This window comes from Cyprinus carpio, chromosome B17, assembly GCF_018340385.1.
Source record: "Cyprinus carpio isolate SPL01 chromosome B17, ASM1834038v1, whole genome shotgun sequence".
NCBI classification, from domain to species: domain Eukaryota; kingdom Metazoa; phylum Chordata; class Actinopteri; order Cypriniformes; family Cyprinidae; genus Cyprinus; species Cyprinus carpio.
Genome location: NC_056613.1, coordinates 4,066,787 through 4,077,590, shown reverse-complemented (window position 1 = coordinate 4,077,590; position 10,804 = coordinate 4,066,787). Strand labels below are relative to the sequence as shown.

The 10,804-nt window shown below is 32.7% G+C and overlaps 1 protein-coding gene across 1 annotated transcript; it reads left to right on the top strand.

Annotated features, from left to right (window-relative positions):
• The first annotated feature begins 1,331 nt into the window (after nt 1-1,331).
• Nucleotides 1,332-10,795, top strand: LOC109087265 (sorting nexin-6). The gene is made up of 14 exons (XM_042743218.1): nt 1,332-1,418; nt 1,556-1,606; nt 2,879-2,986; nt 3,123-3,233; nt 4,383-4,504; nt 4,590-4,713; nt 5,180-5,275; nt 5,956-6,061; nt 6,806-6,881; nt 7,157-7,196; nt 8,284-8,370; nt 8,660-8,819; nt 9,814-9,899; nt 9,978-10,795. The coding sequence occupies exons 1-14, from the start codon at nt 1,413-1,415 to the stop codon at nt 10,029-10,031; spliced, it is 1,227 nt and encodes a 408-aa protein (XP_042599152.1). The 5' UTR covers nt 1,332-1,412; the 3' UTR covers nt 10,032-10,795.
• The last annotated feature ends 9 nt before the right edge of the window (nt 10,796-10,804 follow it).

The window sequence follows — 10,804 nt, the reverse complement described above, 5'->3', positions numbered from 1 at the left end:
TGACCCCTATTCTGTACAGACTCTGTTAGTGAATCTTTCACTTAAAAGACTGTAATGAAGTTTGTGATATAAGCTATTTATAACTTGCTTAATATGCACTAAAATATAATAATAATATTATTAATAATATAATTATTAATAATGATAATATATTGTATGTATTTAAATAGTAAGGAATATGTAGCCTACAACCTATATGTATATGAAGATACAAATATGCATGGCATATCTGATTAATACGAAAATGAATAAGAAACCTAAAAGAGTAAAGCCGAATATAATATATATAAATTGCAATTAAATAACAAATAATCATAATTAAACGTTATTTATTTTATTCATATAGTAAAAACAGTGTTTACACAGTGCATTACAAGAGTATATACAAATATACATAACATCGGAATGATAAGATAACAAGTAAAAAAATTATATTATATAATATTCAAATTAATATAATAACAGCAACAATAATAAACGTTATTAATTTTAATAATATAGTAAAGACAGTGTTTACATAGTGCTTTACAAGAGTATATACAAATATACATAACATCGAAATGATAAGATAACAAGAAAAAATTATATTATATAATATTCAAATTAATTTAATAACAACAATAATAATAAACGTTATTAATTTTAAAAACAGTGTTTACATAGTGCTTTACAAGAGTATATACACATATACATAACATCGGAATGATAAGATAACAAGAACCAAAATTATATAATATTCAAATTAATATAATACCAACAACAATAATAAACGTTATTAATTTTAATAATATAGTAAAAACGGTGTTTACATAGTGCTTTACAAGAGAATATACAAATATACATAACATAAGAATGATAAGATAACAAGAAAAATATATATTTTATATAATATTCAAATTAATATTATAACAAAAAACAATAATAAACTTTATTAATTTTAATAATATAGTAAAAACAGTTTTTTGCTTACATGTATGTGTAGAGACAAATATAGGCTACATAAAATATGTGAATAATAAAATAACAAGACAAATAAAAGAGTAAAGCCAAACCTATAATATAATATAGATTTCAATCTAATAGTAATAATAAAACAACAACGATAATAATAATAATCGTTATTTGTTTTATTAATATAGTACAAACAATGTTTACAAACTGATTTACAAGGAATATATTTAGGCTTTATGTATGTGTAAATACAAATCTACGTGACGTACATGGACAACACGAAAATTAAGAGTAAAGCCAAACAATTAAAATAATATAATAACAATAATAATAATATATAAAATGTAAAATTAAAGTCTAAAAAAGCTATTAAATGAGAAAACCAGGCTCCTCCTCTCAGATCTCCTGCCCTAGTGACGTCACACACACTCCGCCACATTCATACTCCACCCGCAGCAGCCATGATGGTGGGTGCCTTTCTCTCTCACTCCCTCCACCCTTATTATTCACACTCACAAACATCCGATGCATCGAGTAATAGCGAGCATCTGTCGTGTTTGCGCTCCGATCGGTCGTTCTGATCTTTCTGTGTGTCTCTCCACAGCAAGAAGGGCTGGACGATGGTCCCGATTTCCTCTCGGAGGAGGACAGAGGAGTAAGTTTTTTTTTCTTCTCTCGTTTCTGTTCTGTCTCTGTCCTCCTGCTGTGTGCTGTGCATGTTTGTTGTGTGTGTTTGGGGTCAGAGGACGTGTGTATTACTGCTGGTGTCACTGTGGCCCTGTGTGTGTCCGTCTGTTCACTTCCTCCTGACAAACCTCACACACACAAACCCATGTATGCACAATGATTCGCATACTTGGACTCTCTAGTGTGATGACAATACCAGAAACTAGGGCAAGAACCCACAACCCACATCATGTCATTACCCGTGAACTCATCTAGCTGGTTAAATAAGCTCGTTAAAGTTAAAGAATAGACGAAGGTGTGTCTGTCATCCAGCTGAAGGTTTATATGTTTGCATTTGTGCAAATTCTACTGTATCAAAAAAAAAAAAAAAAACTGTTGCTTTACATATTTTTTTTGACTACTTATCTGTATAGAAGTTGATACAATGTTACTTTGTAATGTAGCGGCAGATCATTTCAATAATTGTTTCCTAATTTTAATGCTTGGGTTATTTTTATTTAGATATACCTCACAAAAAATACTGTACTGTAGCAGTGCCGTGGGATTTTAATGTATGTAGTGCATTGCATTAATAAAAAAAAATTAAAATAAAAAACACCCACTTACATTAAATATATTCAGTCATTTTTGTAAGGAATATGGTTGTGTAGGAAAACTGGATTTAATATAATGTTGCACAGAAAATTAACAAACATTTACTTTAACCATAGTTTCTACCAACATAAAGTATTTACTTAAGATTTTGTAATGTTTAATATGTTTCTCATAATTTAATTATATAATATTTTATTGTGTCATTTTACAATATTATAATATTTTTACTGTAGAAATCACGATAACTGCCTAACGTTTCAGTGCAGTGCTGTTTTGTATGAGATTTCACATTTATTATACGTGTATTGTAGTTGATGAATAGCTTCGACATTAACTTTTTTAGTGATTTTAGGTTAAATGCATGTATTTGTATAAGGGAGGGTGTATATTTTAGGTGCAGCTGTTTCAAAGTTTTTCATCGTTGATAACTCTGACAAATTAATTTTAGAAAATACAAATATTCCATGTTTTCAGAGGAAAAAATATTGTTTGTCTTCTACTTAAACGCAACAATATGCATTATGTTTTGTAATTAGATCAAACTTAAACTTTTGGTGTAATATTCAAAAATGGATGCAGTATGATCATCATTGTTTGAGCTCTGATTTTGTTTAATTATTCTGTATTTATGCAATTATTTTAATAGCCGAGGGCGGTGAATGTGGATCTTCAAACCGACGCTACTACACTACAGGTGGACATTTCAGACGCTCTGAGCGAGAGAGACAAGGTCAAGTTCACCGTCCATACAAAGGTACACAACATCTATAAATAAAAACCTCCAGGATTGTGTGTTTAGAATTTCAGCCCTGCCTCCGAAATCTACTTCATGCACATGTTGTTCACCACATTCATTCATTAAGTGATGATTTATGTTTTATTTTTTTCAGAGCACTCTACCTAATTTCAAGCAGAATGAATTTTCAGTGGTCAGACAGCATGAAGAATTTATCTGGCTCCACGACTCGTTTGTGGAAAATGAAGAATACGCAGGTTATATTGTAAGTACCGTTAAGTGTTTTGCATATTATAGTATAAGTTTAGTGATGTAACAGATTCGCAATCACAGACCAGTTGTTTGCAATTATGCTAGTAATGTCATTCTTTAATTGCTTTGCACTGGATGCTTGTTTGAACTGTATGGGTCTAACTCTCGTTTTAAACACTTCTTCATTATGTGTGTTTGAGAGAGCAAACGTTCCAGTCGCTCTCGCCAAGGCTGAAATCATTGCTTAATGTCCTTTTATAGGCCTGGTGTACATTACAAGGCCTGTTGCATGACAAATGTCATTTTTGTGAAGGTTCAGGTGCATGAAAAAAGGAAATGATCTTTGGTGCAGTTTCCTTTCTGAATATATTGGTTGAAACTATTATCAAACATCAAAATTGATGTGATATGCTTTATTAGTTTTCCAAGCCATATCCATGGTGTTTAAAGTTTTTATTTTTATTTTAAAGAAATGAATCCTTTTATTCTGCGAGGATACATCAGTTTGATCAAAAGTGACAGTAAAGACATTTATAATCTTACAAAAGTTTTTTATTTTTTTTTGATTAATGTTCTTCTAAACCTCCTTTTCTTTAGAATCTTAAAAAATCTATCACAGATTTTACTAAAATATTAATCTGCACAACTGTTTTCAACATTGATAATAATAAGAAAGCAGCAAAGCATCATATTAGATTGATTTCTGAAGGATCATGTGACACAAGGCTGGTGTAATAATGATGCAGAAAGTTCAGCTTTGATCACAGGAGTAAGTGACATCTTAAAATATATTAAAATAGAAAAATGTTATTTTAAATTGTAAAAGTATTTCACAGTGTTACTGTGTTTTTGGCCTGCTGTTCTGTTCTCTATTTTCATTAGCTTATTTTCTGCTTTATCAAAGTCTTTTGCTATCTGATTTCATATAGTTTCATCTGAAATATTCCAAATAAATCCTCAACAAAGAAGAGAGTCCCGGCACTGACTGCCATTTACAATATCATCAAAGCAAGCTTGAATTATTTATAGCACTTTGCATTAGGCACAGCAGTTTGAGCGAATGATACTACGAATCCCAGCGTCTCATTACCAGCACCCTCTGAAAGCAGTTTTGAGAGTCATAATGCCACTTGAATATCTAACACAAAGTCTTTCCCTGTAGATTCCTCCTGCTCCTCCGAAACCAGATTTCGACGCATCTCGGGAGAAACTTCAGAAGCTGGGTGAAGGTGAAGGATCTATGACCAAGGAGGAGTTCACTAAGATGAAACAGGAGCTGGAGGCGTGAGTTGATCGTCTTCATTTTAGGATTGTTAGTGCATTGCTAGTTGCACGGCTTCATTATTAATAATATGAAAATGTGTTGCAGTGAATATCTGGCCATCTTCAAGAAGACCGTGGCAATGCATGAGGTCTTTCTGTGCCGCGTTGCTGCCCACCCCGTCCTGCGCAAAGACTTGAACTTTCATGTTTTCTTAGAGTACAACCAAGACGTAAGTGTGCCATTTTTAACTCTGACATTATTGTTTTAAAATGTTTAGGAAATTGATAAGTACAAGTATAATATTGTTTTAATTATTGCTTTTATGTATTATCATGCAATTTATTATTTAGGCAATGAATCTTATTTGATAATGAATTTAATTGTTCATTTTATCCCCGATGAATTCTAAATATGATATGTTACTTAAAATCTCCTCAAATTGTTTTTCTCTTTTTGATTTGAAACTTGGACACAATTCAAAAGAATCTGATTATTCATAACAAGTGAATAATTCTGACATCAGTGCAAACAGCAGATGAGATTGCGCAAAGCAAACTAGAAGAATATTCAATTCAGTATTTTGAAGCCAAAACAAATATAGAAATATAAGTGTCATTCTCAGGAGAAATTCAAAAAGATTTTAAAAGAGCATTTGGTTGTTCATTTGCCCTTGGATCTTTCACTTGTAATTACAGCTGAGTGTACGAGGGAAAAACAAGAAGGAAAAGCTGGAGGATTTCTTCAAGAACGTGGTGAAGTCTGCAGATGGGGTTCTTGTGGCTGGAGTGAAGGTCAGTTCAGTCTGTAGCCTCCATGTCATGTGACTTTTTTTATGTGGCTCTGCTTTAGAAATTAAGGGGTGGAGAGAGAGGCCACGACGTCAGCCACCTTTTTGAGAAATGATTTACTTTGGCTTGAGCTTCTTTGTGTTTAGCTGTGGGTTGAAAGATGGTTTATGACTTCCTGGTGAAGGCTTCACTTGTAGTGGAATGCACAGTGGCCAAAACCAAACATAGAGGCAAAAATATTTAGGGTCGCAAGAAATAAAATGTTTACTTTTTGAATGTATTTTAAAATGTAATTCATTCCTGTGATGCAAAGCTCAATTTTCAAGCAGCCATTACTGCTTGAAGTCTTCAGTTTCTTCAGAAATCATTCTAATATTCTGATTTGCTGCTCAAGAAACATGATTTCTGATTCTTTGATGAATCAGGTCCAGAAGAACAGCATTCATTTGAAATACAAATCTATTTTAATGTGACGTTTGATCAATTTAATGCATCCTTGCTAAATAAACATATTAATCTCTTACTGACCCCAAACTATTGAACGGTAGTTTTCTAGAAAAATTGTCAAAACCTGTCCATGTACTCATGTTTCATCCCAAAACCCTATTATTTCATTGTGAGATTCACTTCTTCATATATTTGCACTTTACTGAACAGTCTGTTTATTTCTTTTTTTCTAACAGGACGTTGATGATTTCTTTGAACACGAGAAGACGTTCCTTTTAGAGTACCACAACCGTGTCAAAGACTCGTCTGCCAAATCTGATCGAATGATCAGGTCTCACAAAAGTACGTTTCTCTTTTTTTTTATATGGGTGAATTTGTCACATTTGTAAATGCTTCTGGCTCACATGACCATGTAGCGTCAAGGATAAGGCAAGGTCAAAGGTCTTCAGTCACAGGAAGTGTGTTATAAAGCTAAATGACAGTAGGGCCTCTACTGATAGCATTTCAGATAAAACCCTAAAACAAAACAAAGCTCGTCTAAGGCTCATCTCGTCAAAAGTGTGTCAAAGCTATGAACTGGAAATGAGCTCCTCATGTTTTGCAGTGTTTGGTTCTGTTTGTGTTCATCAGTAGTTTGCCTGGAAAGGTTGGTTCTCTCTGTTAGGAGTGATAACAGGAAATGTAGAGGCGGTACATAATACTGCTTAGTAGGACAATGTGTCATTTATCAGGAAGCCAGTGAATGTCAGGTGACTCAATTGACTTTTTAAAACTCAGTTAAAAGTATTTGATGACATGCAGTGTATTCTGTAAAATGATCTGAATATTATTTTAGGGATTTCAATGCAGCACTTTCCATTTTTTTGTCCAGAAATATGTTTTGGTCATCCACATCATTTTCTTGCATCAAGTGTCTGTCCAATTCCGAGCCAAATGTTTAGTCTTTTCCTTGTGTGCCACGAGTCTTATTGGCACAACACTGAAACGTGATCTGGATGGGCAGAATGCTGTGAAATGCTGTTAAGTGCTGTGAAACCCTGACAGCATTGCCTCGTCGAGAGATCTAACAGGACGTGTGTGTTTCAGGTGCGGCGGATGATATCAACAGAATCGCCTCCACGCTGTACACCTTAGGAACCCAAGACTCCACAGATCTGTGCAAGTACGCCAGTGTTTCCCATGTAGCTCAACACTGAATGCATGTTCTTTCCATGTAAACACCTGCTATAGATGGACGTGTTTGATTGTTGCGTCTGCGTCTCGCGACTGCTTCAGGATATAGTGTATGATATGGCATTCTGAAAACATAGCAGTCAAGTTACAATACGTCCAACTTTTAAAAAGCAGCATCTCACGTTTTTCAAAGCAAAAATGCATTCTGTGTATGGCCCAGTGTGAATGGAGTAAAGTCTTTTTGTTTTGTTCCCTCATAAACAGATTTTTCCTGAAAGTATCAGAGCTTTTTGAGAAAACGCGGGTAAGTGCTTCCAGTTTTATAACATAATTTTATCATAGATGCTTTTTAATATAAAGTTGTAAAAGCCCTAATTTAAACCTGGAAATATATATATATAATATATATATATATATATATATATAATATATATATATATATATATATATATATATATATATATATATATATATAATTTTTTTTTTAAATAATAAAACATTTAAAACTAAGAAACATTAAGTAACATTTAACAATAAAATATATTGTTTAACTAACAATTAACAACATTTCTACAGCTTTTATCAATTTTTGTATTTTTAAGTATTTTATTATTTGTTTCAGTTTACAGTGCAGTGAAATTAATATTAATAAATACAACTTTTCATTTTAAATATATAAGTATTCATTGTAAGGTCAAGTTAAAAAGTTAATTTGTTTTTCTTTGTACATTTTTATATACTTCATATGTTTATTTAATGTTTGAATTTGCTTTTATTTTTAGATTTAGATTTTTTTATAGATATGTATAATTATGTATTTTTAATATTTTTACATTTTTCATTGTAAAGTTTTATGTGCTTCTGTCATATTCATTAGTTATTTTTTTTTATTAAATGTTTTAATTTCTGTTTTAGTTTTATTAATTTTAGTACTTCATCCTAAAATGATTTGATTTAGCTGCCAAGGCAACATTTCACATTTTTATATTTTAGTTTTTTAAGTTTGTTTTTTATTAATTTATTTCAGCTTTTTCAATTACCAAAAAAAGCTATTTTTTAGTTTTATTTTTTATGGTTTTAGTTTTAGAGAATGCCACTGTACTTAACTGATGTTAATAAATGAGGTCATATTGTAAAGTAAAAAAATATAAGTAAAAATGTGACATTGGCTTCATTCTTCTAATAAAATGTATATAAAAATGACTTTGTCTTTTACGTTTCAAAACTGTTGTGACTGCCTTACTCTCTGAGGTGAAGAAGAGTTCATGTGGTGTGAGTCCAAGCTCAGCAGTTTTTCTCAAAAGAGGAGGCAGAATTTAATGAATCAAAGAGTTTAGGGGTTGTAAAGTCACTCACCTCTCAGTTGTTTTCAAACTCTGTTTCCTGTGCAGAAAATTGAAGCGCGTGTGGCGGCCGATGAGGATTTGAAACTTGCTGACTTGTTGAAGTACTACCTCCGAGAGTCGCAAGCCGCTAAGGTAGAGCTGTGTGGTCAGCATGTTGAACTGGCAGCTGGTCATTAGAGGGCTTTCCTACATTAGCCAGTGATTTGTCGCTGTAGCCCTGGCCTGTTTCAATGTAATTAAGCTACAGAAGTGATTCTGACCTGACTTTCCAAAGCAAAACAGTGGAACGGTGACCTCTTAAGATTCAGTTTAATACAGAATTGACTGACTACTGTTCATAGTTCTTGCTTCCTGTCCCAGTTTAAAATGCTTTTAGATTATGTGTTTTCTTTATTTGTAAACTGCATTATCTCTTCCACAGGACCTCCTGTACAGACGAGGAAGAGCATTAGTTGATTATGAGAACGCTAATAAAGCTCTGGATAAAGCCCGAGCTAAAAACAAGGACGTCCTTCAAGCAGAAACCACACAGCAAGTGTGCTGTCAGAAGTTTGAGAAAATCTCTGAGTCTGCAAAGCAAGGTACTTCATATGTATCATTCAAAGTGATTTGAGAACAAAAATACTTGATGTTGCGCTGTTTCCTAACCACACGCAATGTAATACAACTTGCTCTTCTTCTAAACTGGCACAGGCAATTGCCGTTTGTTGATTGCTTGGTTTTAATAGATGTCACATTAGTTGGCTCCACCCACCGTTATATATCATTGGTCCAAAGTCCGACTTCACAGATCTGACTGGTTCTGATCGTGTCATTTTACACTAGGGCTGAATGATCAAAATAAACCTGAAATAAACGTAAATTGTGATATTGCTTAATGTTATTATTAAATTGCTACTATCAGAATCTACTATTGCTATTATTAAAAGGCTATGGTTTAATTAAATTTATGCAAAGCATATTTTAAAGTGAAGCGCGCAAGAAAATACAACATTTTAATTTTATGGTGATAAATTGCAACAGATATATTTATTTGTTTAATGTTTTTTAACATTAAATAATATTTAAATAAATAAATAATATAAATTACAATAAAAATAGTAATACTATATATATATATATATATATATATATATATATATATATATATATATATAATATGTGTATATATGTATGTGTATGTATGTATATATATATGTGTATATATATATATATGTATATGTATATGTATATATATATATATATATATATATATATATATATATATATATATATATATTAGTCATGTTGATTATTTAAATAAAAATTTTGGGCCAATTTGTGAGGACTTTTTTTTTTTTTTTTTTACATTTTTCACAATCTGAATTTTGTTCACATCACATTTCTTTTAAAGTTTTATTCCCCAAATCGTGCAGGTCTACTTTTGCTTTTAATTTGTACAGATAATTGTGTTTGGACAAGGTGTTATTGTGGACATGACCTCGATGTTATAGCATCTGCATCTGCTAAAAGGATAAAAGCATCTGCTAAACAGCTGTTTTACTCACTGAATATCAATGCTTGTGTTCCATTTAGAACTGATAGATTTCAAGACCCGGCGAGTAGCAGCGTTCAGAAAGAACTTGGTGGAGCTGGCCGAGCTGGAACTCAAACATGCCAAGGTTTCCATTCACTTTATACTCAGACTCTCAATGATGTCAAATCCAAGCATTGTTTATTCATAATGTATCTCTCTCCAGGGGAATCTACAGTTGCTGCAGAGCTGCCTGGGGGTCCTGAAAGGGGACACTTAGGTCCTGGAGCCAGGTGCTCCATATAGGGCTTTCACTGCTTTGGTCTCGTCTTCATTCGGAAGATGGAGGAGAGAAACATACCTGGGGTCAGTTTGTACTTACCACTACCAGAGACACCATACTCCCTCCACAACCCCCTAAAAGTGAGGCAGTCCACTGTGGAAGATCACCTGGTCCACACCGCACACAGCATATACGACTTCATTTAATCACGCATTTTTAACTTTTAATTGTTAATTCCATGGGATTCGCTCCATCATTCTGCGTTCGGCAGTTTTTGTCCCGTTTGTTTTGTATCACTTGTTTTTGTTTTCTCTGTTGTAATCCTCGGCATTAGTTTTGGTGATCTGTGTGTGGATGCTGCTCAGATATCTTGTTCAAGTTGAGCTGATTGTTACTACAATTAAAGTGTGTGGTCACTCAAAGCCTCGTACATGTGTTAGTTTTCATCGTATAGCTATGGATCATCGTAATCAGACTAATTTTCCGCGAAGCAGTTTATTCCTCTCTTTTTCATTCCTAACAAATGTTTCCGTATGTTTGCCTTAAAATGTAGATTAATATGACATTGTTAAAAAGAAATCATACATGGATGCATTTTTTTTTCTCCAGATTTTGCACTGTATATGAATGTTGTTTTCTTTTTCACAATATGTGACCAAAGCTTCCATTTATTCAGATGGAGGAATGCTGACGTAAACGCTGATAACAATGATAAAATGACCATGAAAATAACAACAAATAAATGATGCTGTTTACTTTAACTGAGATTT